The sequence below is a fragment of the Delphinapterus leucas genome, chromosome 9 (genome assembly GCF_059928025.1).
Source record: "Delphinapterus leucas isolate spDelLeu-1000000601 "Yukka" chromosome 9, BTC_Dleu_Yukka2, whole genome shotgun sequence".
NCBI classification, from domain to species: Eukaryota; Metazoa; Chordata; class Mammalia; order Artiodactyla; family Monodontidae; genus Delphinapterus; species Delphinapterus leucas.
The window spans coordinates 89,859,698-89,879,654 of record NC_143137.1 but is presented as its reverse complement, the minus strand read 5'-3'; the positions used below and the strand labels follow the sequence as shown (position 1 = coordinate 89,879,654).

Below are 19,957 nucleotides of genomic sequence, written 5' to 3'. Positions count from 1 at the left end.
TAGCTCACCATTTTGGTAGGAGAAATAGCCCTGTAGAGTTAGAAAGGTAGGCACCGTAATATGGTGTTGTAAGGGTAGCAGTAGAATTGTATACGAAGTAAAACATGAATACAAAAGAGGATGATAACTGGGAGTGGTTTAAAGGAGTGTCAGGAAAGGCTTTCTAGATGGAGTTGGTTTCGAGGTGTAAATAGGATGTTCCCAGGTGAAGTGGAGGAAACAGTACATGCTGCGCATGGGTATTTATTTCAGTTGGGTGCATTCCAGCAATTGTAATCAGTTTTTGGAGGGTAAACAGTCCTCAATTCTGCTTTCTGTATTTTCCTATTTAGTTCTCTTTCCCATCTTCCACAATAATTATTTAAATCTACTCTTTTCAAACCACTCCCTTCAAGCTCAACAAATGGTTTTCAAGTTCCCTAAAAAAAAAAAAAATCTATTAGATATGCGCTTCTTCCATTTCTTGCGGTTAAACCTATAAACTAAGCCTGAACCTGCAGTCATTCTTTCTTCCTTCTTTTCTGTTGTATTTTCAATTATAAAAGAAGTGAAGTCTCCATTCCTTCCTAAGGACAGCCCCTCCCCTTGGTGCTCTGGATTTTCTTCCTGTCTCCTCAAGGACCCAGTTACCCTCATTCTATGCCATTGAAATCGCTTTGCCAAGGTCTCCAGTGACTTTCTTGTGGATAAATCAAATGGACACTGTTTCGGTCTTTATCTTACTTGAACTTATGAAAGGGTTCGAATCTTTTATTGAAATACTTGCCTCATGTGGCTTGTTCCATTTTTTAAAAAATTTCCTAATTCTCTAAGTGTTCTTTTTCAGCTTTCTTTAGATGCTTGTCGTCTTCATTTCACCCCTAATTCAGTGGTTCACTCCACTCTTCCCTCCCACAACATTCCTAAGGAATTAAACATTTCCATCAGTAACAGTGATCCACTGTGTCAGGGGTCTGCCAGTGATAGAGGATAGGATTGATAGGGTTGGTCAGCAGATGCATAGTTTGAAATTTTGTGAGGTGTTTCTGATGTGCCTCCTATAGGCATGAGAAAGCTAAAAGAGAAGCACGAAGGACAGTCTGTCTTCAGATGCCAAATCCAATGGCCAATATTCAGCCTTCATTGCGTTTGATCTTTATAAGATCTTTGACACTACTGACTTTCTTTAAGCTGTCCCTTTTGGTTTTTTGCTGTTCTCTCCTGTTTTTCTTTCTCTCTGAACACTTAATTTCTGTGATTGCTTTCATTTCTTCTATCTACCCCCAAATTTTGGTGTTTTCCTGCTTCTGAGCTCTGCCGGTCCCATTTTCCTTTTTTGTGCATTCTAAAATGTCTTCCTAAATCATCTGGTCTTTTTTTCATAGTTTGAAAATTAATATGTATACAAATATACACATATGGCCCGTACTCCTCTTCTGAGCTATAGAACCACTCTCTACTGGACATTTCTCTCTTGACAGTGAACAAGCACTACTAATTCTACATATAAAAATCTACATATGAACAAATAGTATAGGTTCTGCACATGAAAAAGTGAAATGAATTTTTTTTTTTTAACCCCTCTCCTCTAACCTTTTCCTTTGGTAGTCTCTGTTACCATTAATTGTATGTGGTAAGTTAGATGTGTGCTTGTTCCCACGTAGGTTAGATGTGTGCTTGTTCCCACGTAGGTTATCAGTTCCTTGGAGGCAGGGGTACATTCATGTTCATCTTTATACGAAGCTTCCTGGTGGACTACTTTATGCAAAACTGAATTCCCTATGTCAGTTAATCAAGAAACTTGGGAATCATCCTTTAATTCTTGGTTTACCTAATCACCCATCTTTCAGCTTGTCTCTAAGTCCTATACATTATGGTGTCTGAATATTTGTCAAATTTGTCACTTCCTTGACAGTCTTATTGCTACTATCTTAGTCTTCATCCTGTCACTTAGGCTGTTAACATAGCACCTTACTGGCCTCTGTGGCTCTATTCCATGGGTGTGTTCATAAATTAGCGTCCTGGGAAAATAGAAGAAGCCCTGATTTTGTAGTGTATGCTAATTTTCATGGTGTAAATACCCTTACCGTGGTCAGTTTTTTTTTTTGCGGTACGCGGGCCTCTCACTGCTGTGGCCTCTCCCGTTGCGGAGCACAGGCTCTGGACGTGCAGGCCCAGCAGCCATGGCTCACGGGCCCAGCCGCTCCGCGGCATGTGGGATCTTCCCGGACCGGGGCACAAACCCGTGTCCCCTGCATCGGCAGGCGGACTCTCAACCACTGCACCACCAGGGAAGCCCCCACGGTCAGTTTTAAGATACCTACATGTGATGTCAACTGGCTCACAGAATTCCTGAGAGATTAACAGTTGGCTCTCAGGATCCAATCCGAGCCAGCCCCAGCGCACCACCGCATGGCTAATCCCTTTTCAGTCATCCTCCGTACAGCTGCCAGAAACTGTTCTACGACACAAGGCTAACAGAGCTCTTTCTTGGCTTTAAAACCTTAAATGGGAAATAGTCTGAACATTTTGAATATTTTACCAGCCTCTTTTCAAACTGCACCCCAACCTTCCTTTGGAACCTCAAATCCTATCATTCTTTACCCTTTCTGCCCCAAACACACTGTGATCTAGACATACTTAAGTCAGTATTATCCTTATTCCTCAAAATATGCCATTACATTTGCTGCCTCTAAACCTTCCCTCTTGGAATAGCCTTCTCCACTTGTCTGCCTGACGGGATACTTAATTCTGAGAACTACTTGGCAAACTCGAAGGAAATGGGGTTCTCAGAATTAAGGCCAAAGTAGCAGTTTCCTTCTTTCACTCCACTACACTTTGAGAGTAGTCAAGAATGAGTCTTTGCTTTTAGCAGAATGTTACTTCCAGCTGCTACATAGATTAATTCATGCATTCAACCAGTATTGAACACCTGCCATGTGTCAGGCATTGTTCAGGCTCTATGGGTGTGGTAGTACACAAAGCAAACTCATGGAGTGTACATTATAGTGGATATAGACAATTGAAGTTTTCTTATAAGTACTCTGTTTTATAGCTTGTTAGTTTCATAATCTCTGTCAAGGCAGTCTTACATATATCTACCATATGGCTAGGAGATAATTGTTTATACCTACATTGACTTCACTTCTGTGTATCTATTTTTCGTTCACAATTCTCTCCACTTTCACCCACAAATTTGTGGATTTGTGTACAGAAAGGTATCTTCTTAACATCTAGCATCACTTCTTGTTTTAAAATTTTTATTTATTTATTTTTTGGCTGTACCGCGTGGCATGTGGGATCTTAGTTCCCTAAGCAGGGATTGAACCTGTGCCCCCTGCAATGGAGGCGCAGATTCTTAACCACTGGACTTCAGGGAAGTCCCTTTTTTTCTTTCTCTTACGGGTCTACTTTCAACATGGTTTCTCTTTCCATTTACTTATTTCACCCATAAATCCAAAATTTCAGTAATACCTGTAAGTTTGCATTTGCCTACTTCTATTAAAATTTCAGATTCACTTTATTGTAACAGTATTTGTGCATCAGTCTGGAGATGCTGGAGACCATAATTATCAAATACAGTCAGTTTTCCTATTGTCATTGTCAGTGACCTTGTTTTCTTGTGTTAAAAGCTGTGGTTAGTAGTTTGTTTTTTTTTTTTTTCAATCTTTTACTCGATATTTTCCTTTTGACTCACTGATTAAAAACTAGCTTTTAGGAATATGCATAGTAGTCCAGAGCGTGGGCTCTGCAGCTGCACTGCCTGGGTTCAAACAGTGAAGTTGCACAAGTTGCATGTCCTGTCTGTGCCTGTCTCTTCACCTGTGAAACGGGGAGAATGATAGTTCCAACAGGGTTGTGTGAACATTGAATGAGTTAGTATGTATAAAGTGCTTATATCAGTGCCTGACGTGTAGTAAGTTCTTAGTGAATTTTACCAGTCTCTTCTGCTGTTGCTACCGCCTCTTCTCATTTACAACAGAAAGCCTTTTCAGTACTTTCTGGTGTATAGAAAGACCTCAAAATATGTTAACTATGATTATAATTGTTCTGTTGTTTAATATCTGTGGTTTGGTGCAGTGTAATTAATAAGGATTTTTTCTTATTTTTTTTCCCAGAGTGTTATAGTGATTTTTTAAATGAAGACTTTGATGTAAAAACTTATACTTCTCGATCTATTCATCAAGCTGTAATTGCTGAACAGCTAGCAAAACTTGCCCAAGGAATCAGTCAGTTGGATAAAGAACTGCACTTACAGGTAATTCCAATTTTCTGGATCATACAATTTATTCAATGCAGAGTGATAATATATCATTTTTATAATCCTTTTATTATTTAATCTAAATGCATATTTACATGAACAAATGTATATTTTTCCAAGTATATCTTTGAAAAGTTTTCTGTAAACTACTTTTTGTTATTTGAAAAATACTGAAAAGCCCATCTCTCCAAAACCTTTTATTCATACTTTGTTTTCATCATCTTAACTGATATGGAGAGAGTATAGGTAGGCAAAAAATAGGATGTCTTTGATAAAGATAATAGAATTTTGGAAGCAGAACAGTGTGAATAAGAAAAACTGGGATGTTCCCACCAGCAGTTCACACTTTATGAGCACAAAATGTAATATTTGATGAAATTACAGAAAGTTGATAAATTTGTGGTGGATAGAACACAATGGGGAGTTAGGAGATAGGTCCAAATCTCAGTTGTGCTGTTAACTTTCATATCATGTAATGCCTTTGAGTCTTGCTTTTTTTTTTTTTTTTTAAAAGGAAAAAAACCTATGGAATGGGTTGGAGTGAATAAGGGGGAAGAGGAGATTGTAGTAGAAAATCTTGAAGGTTCCTTCCTCTTCTACAATTCTGTGATTTTTATAGGGTGGTTTTATGGTGTACTTTCTAGTGTTGCCTTTCTTTCTGAGTAGGCACTTAAATATTTAAATGAATGAACAAATTGCATGAATAAATGAACTATTTTCCAGGAAACCTAGATCTGGTATAATGAGACATGTTCCCTTAAGTTTTTCGTGTCTTACTTTATCAATTAAAAGAGCAGTTTGGGGCTTCTCTGGTTTCGCAGTGGATAGGAGTCCATCTGCGAATGCAGGGGACATGGGTTTGAGCCCTGGTCCAGGAAGATCCTACATGCTGTGGAGCAACAAAGCCTGTGTGCCACAACTACTGAGCCTGCGCTCTAGAGGCCACGAGCCACAACTACTGAGCCCACGTGCCACAACTGCTGAAGCCCGCATGCCTAGAGCCTGTGCTCCGCAACAAGAGAAGCCACCACAATGAGAAGCCTGCACACTGCAACGAAGAGTAGCCCCTGCTTTTCGGAACTAGAGAAAGGCTGCGCGCAGCAATTAAGATCCAATGCAGCCAAAAATAAAAATAAATAAAAAATAAATAAATTCAGTGGTTGAGAGTCCGCCTGCCAATGCAGGGGACACGGGTTCGTGCCCCAGTCTGGGAAGATCCCACATGCCGCGGAGCGGCTGGGCCCGTAAGCCTGTGCGTCCGGAGCCTGTGTTCTGCAACGGGATAGGCCACAACAGTGAGAGGCCCACGTACCGCAAAATAAATAAATAAATAAATTTATTAAAAAAAAAGATAGAAGTATATATTATAGACAGTTCTTTAAAAAAAGAAGAACAGCTTAGTTCAGACTGGGGTGACTTTTAAGGTCAGTTTAAAATTCTGATTATATAATTAGAGACCAGTACTTATTGAGAAACATTTATAGGACAGTTTTAATTGTCAGGCTTTGCTTTAGGCTGTGTGGATAGAAAAATGAAAACATTTCCTGGCTCTCCAAGTATTCACAGACCAGTGGCAGATACAGACAGAAATAATGACAGGCAAGTGATGCCTGTTTTAAATAGAATAGTACAAAGTGTCTGTGGGAGCAGGGGAAAATGCACTTAATTCTGCCTAGGTTTCTCAGGGGGTAGCTTTTTGCAGGAGCCACCTGAAATTCTTTCTGCCTTTTTGTGGTTGGCATTTTCCTTATTCTTTGCATATAGTACCTTCTCTGAAGGAATCAGTAAAAACTTAAAATCCATTTAACATCTCGTAGAGGGGGCAAGTTATGCTTACAGTGGTTCTGGATGTAGGGTGGAGGAAGTCTCTGATTCCTGGTATGAGATCTAAACCTGCTACAATTGTTTTTCTGCAGAAGCAAAATTGGGATAATGCTAACCAAACCAGTAAATAAAATATAATAAAAATAATTTAAAATATCATTGAGATTGGGGCTTCCCTGGCGGCGCAGTGGTTGAGAGTCTGCCTGCCAATGCAGGGGACACGGGTTCGTGCCCCGGTCTGGGAAGATCCCACATGCCACAGAGCGGCTGGGCCCGTGAGCCATGGCCGCTGAGCCTGCGTGTCCGGAGCCTGTGCTCCGCAACGGGAGAGGCCACGGCAGTGAGAGGCCCGCGTACCGCAAAAAAAAAAAAAAAAAAAAAAAAATATATATATATATATATATATCATTGAGTTGATTAAAATTACAAAACGTGTACCGAAGTATGTATTAGTCAGGGCTTTAGTACAGGAAGCAGAAACTGCTCTAGGTATTTAAAGCAGGAAGATATTTAATACAGAGGATTGGATGTACAGCTAATGGAATGAGTTGAAGGATCTACCACAGGTGCAACACAGAGACCTGGAAGCTCCTACTGTTACCTCCCATGCAACTGCTAAAGTTCAGCTTCTGGGTGCTTGGTAACTGAACTCTGGAATGATCTATAGGGCTATCTCAACTGTCTCTAAATCCTCAGGTCTCAGGACTTTGCTTACTAGCTGAAACAGTAATGGGAAGATAGTTTTCCTCTTTCTTCTGTCTTCTAAATCTGTTGGAAAGGGGAGTCTATGAAATTGTAGTTTTAGGCTTTTCAACCTTTCCAGAGTATCACAAGGGACAAAGAATAGAGAATTAGAAAAATATTCATCTTGTTAGGATGGACACATTAATGACCATATCAGTGGACTGGGGAGAACTCAGATGTCTTCTGGATAAGAGACATAAGAGTCCAAAAGTAACACTTATTTTAGATATGTGATAGAGGAACTTGGTAGAATGACAAGTGACGTGTGAAACAGGACAAAGTAGAGGATTTAGGCATTCCATTGAATGAATCTTTGCTGATTAGGAGCTTCAGTTTACAGACTAGACATGAAACTTCTTATTCATTGTAATAAAGGGTACAAAATAATAAGGATTCCTGCATTGTTCTAAAGATTTGCTTGATTTCTTGTTGTTTCTAGGACTCTCTTGTGTGTAGCCTTTAACTCTTAACTTTTATGGGGTTTTTTTGATATGACTATTCACACTGTCCTAATTTTCTTAAAAATACCAGTCTTCTGCAGGGAAGAGGATTTGCTGTGACATTAGGAAGCTGGAAGCAGAGAGATGTTTAGGGAGGCGCTGACTTTGCTTTATCTTTCCAAATTAGAATGTGGTCTTGATGATGCTGAATTAAATGCAAGAACTAAAAGAACCGATGTTTGGAAACACTCTTTAAAAGGGAAGCGTGTATTAATTAGCATGGCAAGAATTAGCTGGTTTTTGTTTTTCAGTTTGGGCAGAACTCCTCCTGCACATCCCCCTAGGAAACCACGGGGCTAATGAAAAGACATCTTTGGCTCTGTGTTGAGCTATAGCGTGTTTGTGTTCCCACCAGTCATTCAGCTCAAACACACCTTTATAACCTGTATTTTTTGTACCAGCATTCTCCCACTTTCCATAAAGAGAGAGCCCTTCAATTCTACTTTGTGGTTACAAATTAAAATACTTAATACTTGGAGTGCTGATTATTCATTCTTGATTTTCAGGTTGTTGCAAGACATGAAGATTTATTGGCACAAGCAACTGGGATTGAGTCTTTGGAAGGTATAGTTCCATTAACTATTATACATTGTACAGAGCTAGCCCAGGGCTTGGAAACTTCTGTGAAGGGTCAGAAAGTAAATAGTTTAGACTTTGCAGGCCATACTGTCTCTGTTGCAACTACTAAACTCTGCTGTTACAGGGTGAAAGCAGCCAGGTAATATGGAAACGAATGTGTGTGGCTGTGTTCCAACAAAACTTTAATAAAACTTTGCTGACCCCTGAGCTAAACTCTCTGGGTTTAAATCCTTGTTTTCCCACCTACTAGAAGTGTGACTTTGGACAACTTACTTAACCTTTCTGTGCCTCAGTTTTATCTATAAAGGAAGAGTATTAATATGTACTAATACGTTATTTAGAGGATTAAATGAGTTAACAAAATGCTTTGAACAATTCCTGGCACATATTTAGTGCTTTTATAACTGTTAGTTAATTGAAACAAATAAGCAGGGGAATTCCAGTGGTTACAGTGGTTAGGACTCCGCACTTTCACTGCTATGGGCGCACATTCAATCCCTGGTTGGGGAACTAGGATCCAGCAAGCTGCGTGGCGTGGACAAAAAAAAAAAGAAACAAAAACAAAATTAACTCCACTAAAGTAGTGGAAATAGGCTTGAATTCTTTCCTATTTCTTTGAAATGCTTTTCAAAAATGAAAGTATAGTAGAATGATAATACATTGGATTTTTATTATGAACTCTCTTATTTTCGTTTGACTACATCTTTTATGAATTTGTCATTCTCTCTATATTAAATTAAACTACATCTCATAAATATGAAATGTTAATATTGTATTTTCCATTATCACTTGTGTTGTGATTACTATTAATCATTGCACATCAAAAGAAAGCTAAGTGATTTTTCCCTATGTTGATGAAATTCTTAAGGAAGAAGGATATTGCTTTCTGTGATGCAATATTCTTTAATGCTTCCTCTAGTATTTCTTATGTGCACTCAAAGATGTTATTTTCAGCATATGCACTGTTTCTAAGGCATCCTGATGAAGAACATAGTATTTTGGAGATAACGGTTTGTTATTTGAATATTTAGGATAGATATCAGACTATGTTCATGGGAAAATTAAGAGGCTCTAGGTACTGACTTATTATGGAAAATTAATTTTCTTTAATCTCATAATATTTTTATATGTTTCTGGAAGCAAGTAAATAATACCTTGTTTTTAATGGTAATTTTTGTAAACGAATAAAGGTTTTTTTCCTTTATAGAAACCCATAGGGATGTCATGGTAGTACGTTGATTTTGAGTGTATTTAGGTGTAGATGAATCATCACAACAGAAATACTTCTCATTGTGGTTTTCTTTTTCTTTTTCTTTTTTTTAAATTGGCCACACCACATGGCTTGCAGGATCTTAGTTCCCCAACCAGGGATTGAACCTGGGCCACCACAGTGAAAGTGCCGAGTCCTAACCACTGGGCAGCCAGGGAATTCCCTATGTGTGTTTAGTTCTATAGTGTGCTGATTTTCCCCAGAGTGCTTTTCAGTGTTTAAAACATTTAAAATATGCTGTTAGACTGAGTTAGAATGACTATCCATTGGGTGACTGTGTACAGTACAAAGGCTGACTTCTCTGAATTCCTATGATAATCTAAGAATATTCTCCAGATTATTTGAACATAAGTCAAAGTATGAATCAGTTAGTATTCATTTTAGCATGATTTCTAATCATTTATTAAACTTTTTGAGATGTGTGTTATGTATTTGAAAATGTATTACCCCAACTTGTACTTCATCTGCTTTTTCTCCTATATATGTAAAATTTTGGCCATATAATTCATTTGGAGATATATTTATTTAGCCTATTTTATTAAAATTTACTCTCTCTTCATTTTTTGTTTATTTATGCATTTAAATTTTAATTGAGAATTTGTTAGATTCCAGGCAGCTGTAACAATATACAGAGTCCCTGTCCTTATGGAGTTTGGAGGTATATTTAATTAAGCCTATTTTATTAAAAAGAGATAGCCTAATTTCTTCATTTATTTGCTCACTCAGTCAAATAGTAATTGAGAACTTGTTAGATACCAGGCACCTGTGAACAATAGAGTCACTGTTCTCATGATATTTATGTTCTAGGTAGGGAGTTAGACCAAAAAAAAAAAAAATGTGTAAGTAGGGAACTTCAGGTACTTTTAAGTCCTAAAAGAAAATAAAATAGATGATGAGGTAGAAGAATGGGAGTTCCTTACTAGCTAGGATGGGCAGGAGATGCTTCTTTGAGAAGATGACATTTGAACTGAGATCTGAATGATGAGAAAGAGCTACCACGTGACTATCTGGGGAGGAGAGTGTGGTAAGCTGAGGGACCAATAAATGGAATTAGCGTGGCATGTTTGAAGGGCAGAAAGAAAAGGCTAGTATGACCAAAGTTTAGTGAATGAGGGAAAGAATTGCAGATGAGGTTCTTGGGAAGGAATTTTGATTTTCATTCTAAATGCAATGGTAAACAATTGGAGGGTTTTAATTAGAGATGTTATGTGATTAATGCTCTAAAAAGTTTTCTCTGGTGGCTCTATAGGAAGGCAAGAGTAGAATCTGGGGTACCAATTTAGAAGCTATTAGAGTAGTAGATGTTGATGGTGCCTTGAATTAGTGGTGGATATAAAGAGAGAGAAGTGAATGGGATAAAATGGGGGTAGAGCTGATAGGATTTGTTGATGGGAAATAAAAAGTCTGAGGGAAAAAAGTCACCAACAGTGATTCCTAAGATTTAAGTCTGAAAAATTGGATAGATGATGGTATGAGTAACTGAGATGCGTCACACTGGAGAGGATCATGGTGGGGCAGAAGTTATCTTGTTGGGTGTCTTAAACTTGTCATAAGAAAGTTCAGGGCTAGAGATTTGTGTGTGTGTGTGTGTGTGTGTGTGTGTGTGTGTGTACAGATAGGCAGGTATAAAGAAAATCTATATGTATGTACATATGTGTGTATATAAAATCAGTATTTTATTGAACAGATAGTGTTTAAAACATTGGGATTGAATGAAATCCCTAAGAGAGATTCTAGATGGAGAAGAGAAGATGGCTGAGGATCAAATCTTGGAGTACTCCAGCATGTAGAGATCCAACAGAGAAGGAGTGGGAGCAACTCATGCCATCAGAGGGAGCCCACGAGGTGATGACTTGGAAGCCTAGAGAAAAAAATGTTTTAGGGAGGGAGTGGTTCAACGTGTCATGCATTTCTGAGAGTTAGAACAAGTTTAAGACAGAACTGACAATAGAATTCGGCACCTTGGAGATTTCTGGTGACGTTGACAAGATCTGTTTTGGTGGCATATGTGTGAAAGGTGTTGCGAGTGGGTTGTGGAGAGAATAAGATGTGAGGAAGTGATGATAACAAGGAAAGCCAGTTCATTCTTGGAGGTTTAAGGTCAGTGAACCATAATACTGGCAGAAATCCTTGGGTCCAGAAAGGATTCTATTGGACTGAGCCATATTAAAACATTTGTATGCAGATAGGAGTATTAATTAATTCTGAAATTACTTCATCTAATATGACAACATTCTATACTTAAATTTATTTAGAATACTATGTTTCAAAACTACAGCTATGCCAGTTGAATATAGAAACTGAGTTTTAAAGAATATAGTTCAAAATAATTAAATCTGTAATACTGGAAAGCCCATTTTTAGGCATATAAAAAAGTAAAATTTCAGATCTGTCTTCCTGAAAATAATTTTACAATTTTATAAACAGTTCTTCATCATGTTATGTAAGTAGAGAGTAAAGGCAATAATATACTTGCTGTCCATATTTATTATTTATCTAGCATTGGGGGTTAGAGAGAGTATACCAGGAGGAGAGTACCTCATTTCCAGATCGTTCAGGGCCTTGTAGACCAAGCTGTGGACTTTAGTTTTAACATAGGAGCAAAGGGGAGACTGGAGAAGGGTTTTAGCAGATGAGTGTTATAATTTGCACTTCCAAAGATCACTCAGGCTTTTTTTTTTTAATATAATTTTTAAGATAAGTTTCTTTATTTTTTGGCTGTGTTTAGTTTTCATTGCTGGGCGTGGGCTTTCTCTAGTTGAGGCGAGCAGGGGCTACTCTTCATTGCGGTGCGTGGGCTTCTCGTTGCGGTGGCTTCTCACGGAACAGGGGCTCTAGGCGTGTGGGCTTCAGCAGTTGTGGCTCACGGGCTCAGTAGTTGCAGCTCGCGGGCTTTAGAGTGCAGGCTCAGTAGTTGTGGTGCACGAGCTTAGTTCCTCTGCAGCATGTGGGATCTTCCTGGACCAGGGCTTGAACTGTGTCCCCTGCATTGGCAGGTGGATTCTTAACTACTGCGCCACCAGCGAAGTCCCACGCTTCTTTTTTTGTAATTGTAGTACAATACACATTAACATGAAATTTACCACTTTAACCATTTTAAACTATATAACTTAGTGCTATTAATTACATTTACAGTGTTGTGCAGCCATCACTATCCAGTTCCAGAACTTTTTCATCACCTCAAATGGAGACCCTGTACGCATTAAGCCGTCACTCCCCATTCCTTGTCAGACTTCTTTAGTGGAGCAAGGTTAGGACGGGGAAGACTAGTTAGAGGTTTTTGCAGTAGTCTAGGTAAAAGATACTGGTTGGATTATGATGATGGCAGAAAAATATGGAAAAATTTCTCTATTTTTTTCTTTTAACTTTTTACCCAATTTGAACCCTCGTAAATTTGTAAAGTAATGTAAGCTGTTATGTTTTCCTAGGTGTCCTTCAGATGATGCAGACAAGAATTGGGGCTTTACAGGGAGCTGTTGATAGGTACTGTTGTTCATTTTGTAAATGAATGAAATGGAAAGATTTTTATCCATTGATATTTTGAAGATGATTTTGTCACTCCTCTTTCTGTTTTTCCTTTAGGATGAAAGCAAAAATTGTTGAGCCATACAATAAAATAGTAGCCCGTACTGCTCAACTAGCAAGACTTCAGGTAGGTTCTCACTTGTCATTTCTTTGTACTTTTACTTCATTTTGTCTTTATAAGTGAGCAAATTTCAAGAGAATGAATTCTGAGGAAGTAAGAGAATATGAGAGAAAACGGGAAAAATACTAAAGAGCTTTAAAAGAAGATATTCAGTTTAAAAAATAAAAATCTAAACTACTATTCAAGTGAATTATTTTCACTCTTATTATTTCAGTGTATTACTAACTTTTTAGAGTTCAAAATTATTTCTCTTAATAGAGAACAGGAAGAAACCTTTTATCCTTACAGTTTGCTATGATACAATGTAAGGAACCCAAACCTATAACTTCTGTACTACAGCGGTCCCCAACCTTTTTGGCACCAGAGACCGGTTTCGTGGAAGACAGTTTTTCCGCGGACCGGGGAGGTGGGGGTGGGGGGATGGTTTCACATGATTCAAGCGCATTATGTTTATTGTGCACTTTATTTCTGCTATTGTTACATTGTACTATATAATGAAATGATTATACAACTCACCATAATGCAGGATCCGTGGGAGCCCTGAGCTTGTTTGCCTGCAACTAGTTGGTCCCGTCTGGGGGTGATGGGAGACAGTGACACCTGAAGTGTGTGGCTTATGTCTAGTCTACTCTGTAGTCTCGTTTTGATTGCTGTCACTGCAGAAAACCCTGCTTCACAAAGATAGGATGTTGGAAACAGAAACAGGCTTTTCAGTGCTTTCGTGGCAATCTCAGGATATCCCACCTTGACTTTAATCCAGAATGTATGGAGATTTGAAGTTGTCTCAAGCATACTTTTAAGGCCACCGTCATTTACAATCTCAAGCAGTTGATCCTCTTCTAGCACAAAGTCGATTCACTGGACTTATTCACAAATGGGTCGCAGATCCACTCCTTCCCAGTTCGGGGGTCTTTTGTGGCTGGGAAGTCATGCTCAAACTCTTTTGAAAGCTGAGATGGGTGATCATGCACCAGCTGGGGGGAAGAAGGCCCTGGCTCAGCCTCTTTCAAAATCTCTGCTAATATTTGAAACATGTCAAAAATCCTAGTGTTCACTCATTGCCCCCATAATTCCAGTTTGGCTTTGAATGCAGCCATTTTATCTGCCAACTTGAACACAGTGGTTGTTCTCCCCTGAAGTGACCGATTGAGTTTGTTGAGCAGGTTGAATATGTCACACAAGTAAGCAAGTTTTGTGACCCCATTCTGTGGCACTGAAATGTGCTGCCAGGGTGACTGTTTTTCTAAAAGAAATCTCTGGAGTGGCTCTCATAACTCAGAAACTCTGGCCAGTGATCTACTTTTAGAAAGCCATCTCATTTCTGTGTATAAGAGAAGACGTGTGTGCTCTGTGTCCATCTCCTCACAGAGCTGCGTGAGCAGACGTGAGTTAAGGGCATGTATTTTAATATGGTTGATAATTTTAATCACATCCTGCAAAACGTTAAGTTCAGGTGACATTTTTCAGCTAGCCAGCATTTCCCTATGGATGACACAGTGTGTAGACTCACATTCAGAAGCAACCTCTTTGACCCAAGTAGTGAAACCAGAAAGCCATCCAGTCATGGCAGCCGCTCTGTCCGTGCATATATCGACACAAAATGACCAATTCACTTTTCCTGATATGTAATCATTCAAAGACTTGAAGAGTTCTGCAGCTATTGTGTTGGTTGTCAACAAAAGTGCACATAACGTATCCTCATGCACATCCTCCTGAAAGACATAACGCACAAAAACAAGCATTGTTGCCTTGTTGTCAACACCAGCAGACTCGTCAACCTGGATTGCATACCATGGTGACTCATTAATCCTCTCTAACAATTGTGCCTCAGTATCCTCTGCTGTTTCATCAATTCGTCTAGTTAATGGTACTAGCCAAAAGAGGAACACGTGCCATGTTTTGAACTGCAGCCTCTCCTAAAAGTTCATGACAGATGTCCTTAGCAGCAGGCAGGCTCAACTCTTCACCAATGGTAAAGGGCTTTTTCTTAAAGATTTATTTATTTATTATTTAGTTAGTTTATTTTTGGCTGTGTCGGGTCTTAGTCGCAGCACGCAGGATCTTCATTGAGGTACGCGGGATCTTTCATTGCAGCGCACCGGCTCTTTGTTGCAATGCACAGTTTTCTCTCTAGTTGTGGCGTGCGGGTTTTCTATTCTCTAGCTGTGGCGCGCAGGCTCCAGGGCGTGTGGGCTCTGTAGTTTGCGGCACATAGGCTCTCTAGTTGAGGCGCGCAAGCTCAGTACTTGCAGTGTGCGGGCTTAGTTGCCCTGCAGCATATGGGATCTCAGTTCCCCGACCAGGGATCGATCCTGTGTCCCCTGCATTGTAAGGCGGATTCTTTACCACTGGACCGCCAGGGAAGCCCAGTAAAGGGCTTCTTCTTAGAGTCTTCTGCTGTCTCATCATTGGGTCTTTCCCCCCTTTCAAAAAAGCTCTCCAGCGACATTTGTTTTTTCCTCATTTTGGCTAGGGTTAGCTTGTGGGCTTACCCACACTGTGACTGAGAGAAGTGCACAGAGCAGGAAAGAGGTGCGGACAGAAGTGGTAAATAAAATAATGGGCAGGCCACGCGCAGACTGAAATAAGTGTCAGTTTCTGACTTAAAGCCTGCCACCACATGCAGTTGTACAATTGAAGTACATCAACTCACTTGCCACTGTAAAGCCTGCCACCAGATGCAGCTTAATTGTCACTTTCCACTCACTGGTAGAGTTTTGATATGAGTCTGCAAGCAGTTGATTTATTACGGTCTCTGTGTAGTCAAACCTCTCTGTTAATGATAATCTGTATTTGCAGCCACTCCTCAGAGCTAGCATCACTGCGTCAGCTCCACTACAGATCATCAGGCATTAGATTCTCATAAGGAGCGCACAGCCTAGATCCCTCACATGCGCAGTTCACAGCAGGGTTTGCGCTCCTATGAGAATCTGATGCTGCCACTGATCTGACAGGAGGCGGAGCTCAGGTGGCAACGTGAGCGATGGGGAGCGGCTGTAAATACAGATGAAGCTTCGCTCACTCACCCGCCGCTCACTTCCTGCTGTGTGGCCCAGTTCCTAACAGGCCACGGACCGGTTCCAGTCTGTGGCCTGGGGACCCCAGCTATAACAGATGTTTTAGTATTTTAATCTTTGCTATTTCTGGGTCAGTTTTTGTCAATTGACCTTTCTTCTTGTTACGGGTTTTATTTTTATGCTTCTTTTCATGCTTGGTAATTTTTGATTTTATACTGGAAAGGTGTGTTTTGTGTTCAGGGGTCTGGATTTTAAAAAATTTCCTTGAAATGGTGTTGGACTTTATTCTTGTTCACAGTTAAGTTACTTGAAATTAGTCTGATCTTTTTGAGGATTGGTTTTAAATATTTATTTATTTAGCTGCATTGGGTCTTAGTTGCGGCTTTCAGGATCTTTGCGGCACGTGGGATCTTTGCTGCAGCATGAGGGACCTTTTGTTGCGGTGTGCGGGCTTCTCTCTAGTTGTGGTGCATAGGCTCAGTAGTTGCGGCACGTGGGCTCTCTAGTTGCGGCACGTGGGCTTAGTTGCCCCCTGGCATGTGGGACCTTAGTTCCCTGACCAGGGATCGATCTCACGTCCCCTGCATTGGCAGGAGGATTCTTAACCATTGGACCACCAGGGAAGTCCCCAAGGATTGGTTTTAAATCTTTGTTAGTGCAGGTTCAGAGCATCCTTTAGCCTAGGGGTAATTTAGCCATGTTTACTACTAGGTCTTTCCACTATGAGCTCTGTGCATTGTTTCAGTGTTTCTTTCCTTGTGTTTCCTCTTACACATACACAAATTGGCACTTAGCCAGAGACTTGAGGCCATCTTTCTGCACATCTCCCCAACCTCTCCTTCCTGGCCAGTTCTCTGCCCATAGACTCTAGCTCCTTTTGGCTTTCCTGAAATCTGATCTGTTTCCACACTTCAGAGAGACTGTCATGTTCTGTTTGCCTTTGCTCTGCTTCAGCTAGAAAATTGTCTTCCGGCAGTAAATTGGGATAGTTGCTAAGCTCATTTTCTTTATTTTATTTCTCCTGTGCTATTTTTCAGTATCTGTTGTCTGAAAATTTTATTTCAGGTATTTTGTTCAGTTTTCTAGTTGTTTAAGATGGGAGGGTAAATTCTGCCCTATTATTCCATCATTGTTAGAAGTAGAAATTGCCTTCATTAAAAAAAATTGAATTATAAGTCACATACTATAAAATTCACCACTTTAAAGTACACGTTTAAGTGTTAACTGAGTGGTTTTTACTATATTCACAGGGTTGTGCAATCATCACTGCTGTCTAATGCCAAAACATTTTCATTACTCCAGAAAGAAACCTTAGGCTCAGTAGTAATCACTCCTCCTACCCCCTTACCCCTCGCCCCTCCCCAGCTTTCTAATCTGCTGTCTGTCTGTGGATTTGCCTATGCTGGATATTTCATATAAATGTGTCATACATTGTGTGGCATTATTTTGTCTGGCTTCTTTCACTTACCATAATGTTTTCAGGGTTTATCCATGTTGTAGCATGTGTCAGTACTTCATTCCTTTTTATGACCAAATAATATTCCATTGTACGGATATACCACATTTTTGTTTATCCATTTATTTTGCTTGCCTATCAGTTGATAGATACTTGTTTCCGCTTACTGGCTATTATGAATAAAAACTGTTACAAACATTTGTGTACAAGTTTTTGTGTGACGTGTTTTTTTCGGTTATCTTGGGTATATACCTGAGAATATATATGCTAGGTCATATGCTAACTCTGTGTTTAACATTTTGACGTATCGAATCAATATATGAACACCTTAAACTTAAACAATGTTCTATGTCAATTATATTTCAACAGAGCTGGAAAAAACTTTTTGAGGAGTGCCAAACTGTTTTCCAAAGCAGCTGTACCATTTTACATTCCTGTCAGCTATATATGAGGGTTTCAATTTCTTTCTCACCAAGACTTGTTTTCTTTTTAATATAGCTATCCTATTGGTTATGAAGTACTATCTCATTGTTTTGATATGAATTTCCCCAATGACTAATGATACTGAGCATCTTTTATTGTGCCTATCGGCCATTTGTATATATTCTCTGGAGAAATGTCTATTCATATCTTTTGCTCATTTTTAAAATGAATTATTTGTCTATTCCCTCTCTCCCTCCCTTCCTTTCTATACTTGGCATATTGTGTTTTGGCTTCCAATTTAGTTGTTGAGAAGCTGTCATTCTGACCTGGTCTTTTGAAGGTAATCTGCAGGTTTCCTCTGGTTTCTTTTTTAAAAATTATTTATTTACTTATTTTAACATCTTTATTGGAGTATAATTGCTTTACATTGTTGTGTTAGTTGCTGCTGTATAACAAAGTGAATCAGCTGTACGTATACATATATCCCTATATCCCCTCCCTCTTGCATCTCCCTCCCACCCTTGCTATCCCACCCCTGTAGGTGGTCACAAAGCACGAGCTGATCACCCTGTGCTATGTGGCTGCTTCCCACTAGCTATCTGTTTTACATTTGGTAGTGTATATATGTCAATGCCACTCTCTTACTTCATCTCAGCTTATGCTTCCCCCTCACTGTGTTCTCATGTCCATTCTCTATGTCTGCATCTTTATTCCTGTACTGCCCCTAGGTTCTTCAGAACCATTTTTTTTCTTTTTTTAGATTCCATATATATGTGTTAGCATATGATATTTGTTTTTCTCTTTGATTTCCTTCAGTTTCAGAATGGTTTCTTTTTATTCATTTCATGTGCAATTTGTTTTTCTTCTTCCATCTGTGAGTTTATCTCTTTCATCATTTCTGAGCCGTGCTTTCTTCAAGTATGTATCATTCTCTCTCTCCTTTGTCTTCGATTCTGATTAAATGTACACTCAACTTTCTTTATCATCTAAGTCACTTACCCTCTTTTCCTTACTTTACATTTTTTTTCCTTTCCTTGCTGTTCTCTGGAGTTTTTTCTGATTGGTTATCTACTTCATTAATTTATTCCTGACCACTTCCTGTGGTTAAAATAGTCTATTATTATTTTGCTAAGTTTTGGTTATTGTATGTTTTATTCTTAGAAGTTCTGTGTTTCTTTTCCTAAAGTGCTATATGACCTATTTCTTTTTCCCTGATTTTGATTTCTTTGAATATATTCTGCTGAAGTATTCTATTGCCTTACTCTGGTAGGTATAGTATTTGTAGTCTTTGTGGGTATGTTTATCTTGGTGGTGCTTGCTGGTTCTGTCTAATGGAGTCCAGTTTTCCTGGGTGCCTGGTTATTTTTTGCTGTTTGTTGGACATTTTATTTGAAAAGTTATTTTTTAGAATATTTGAGTCCTTCAGAGAGGATTTGTTTTGTTTTTCTGTGGCAGCAGAAATCGTTACCAGTCCAAGAACAACATTAAATTAATCAATTTTAACTCTCCTCCTCCACTTTGTCTCAGAGGCTATCAAAATGTAGGATCTAATTTTCCAGGACTAGCAAGTGATCTCAGATTACAAGTGGATTTGCTTCCTTTCTCTTTGGGTTCACTGTGCTTTACTCTTGGCTTGGTGTTTGTATCCATACTATCATTTCTTTGATGCTTTTGAGACATTTTTACATTTTATACAACAGTTTTAGTTCTTAATGGTAAGCTAAAAACATAGTCTGCCATTATTTTATTATTATCGTTAATTAATTAATTTTTTGTCTGCGTTGAGTCTTCATTGCTGCGCGTGGGCTTTCTCTAGTTGTGGCAAGCGGGGGTTACTCTTCATTGCAGTGTGTGGGCATCTCATTGCGGTGGCTTCTCTTGTTGTGGAGCACGGCTCCAGGTGCGCGGGCCTCAGTAGTTGTGGCATGCAGGCTCAGTAGTTGGGGCTCGTGGGCTCTAGAGCACAGGCTCAGTAGTTGTGGCACATGGGCCCAGTTGCTCCATTACATGTGGGATCCTCCCGGACTGGGGCTCAAACCCATGTCACCTGCATTGGCAGGCGGGTCCTTAACCACTGCACCACCAGGGAAGTCCTAGTCTGCCATTATTGAAAATAAGAAACTTACGTGTCTTGTCTTTTTTATAAAATAAACATCAGATTATTTTTTCCCCCGATAAAATTATTCAGTACTTCCTTAACACAAAAGAGAATGAAGTCTTAAGTCCTAAATGTGGCATGTAAGTCCCTTCATGTTATT

At 39.3% G+C, this 19,957-nt stretch overlaps 1 protein-coding gene across 6 annotated transcripts in view; it reads left to right on the top strand.

Moving 5' to 3' along the window:
• COG5 (component of oligomeric golgi complex 5) overlaps positions 1-19,957 on the top strand; it is a 284,068-nt gene that overhangs the window by 1,342 nt on the left and 262,769 nt on the right. For all 6 annotated transcript variants that reach the window (XR_004023181.2, XR_016394383.1, XM_030761468.2 and 3 more), the window contains exons 2-5: positions 4,098-4,237; positions 7,815-7,872; positions 12,586-12,640; positions 12,740-12,809. Coding sequence is in view for 4 of the 6 variants with exons in the window: in XM_030761468.2 (XP_030617328.1) it covers positions 4,098-4,237; positions 7,815-7,872; positions 12,586-12,640; positions 12,740-12,809 (323 nt within the window). In the remaining 2 variants the exon portion in view is untranslated. The remainder of the gene's footprint in view (positions 1-4,097; positions 4,238-7,814; positions 7,873-12,585; positions 12,641-12,739; positions 12,810-19,957) is intronic.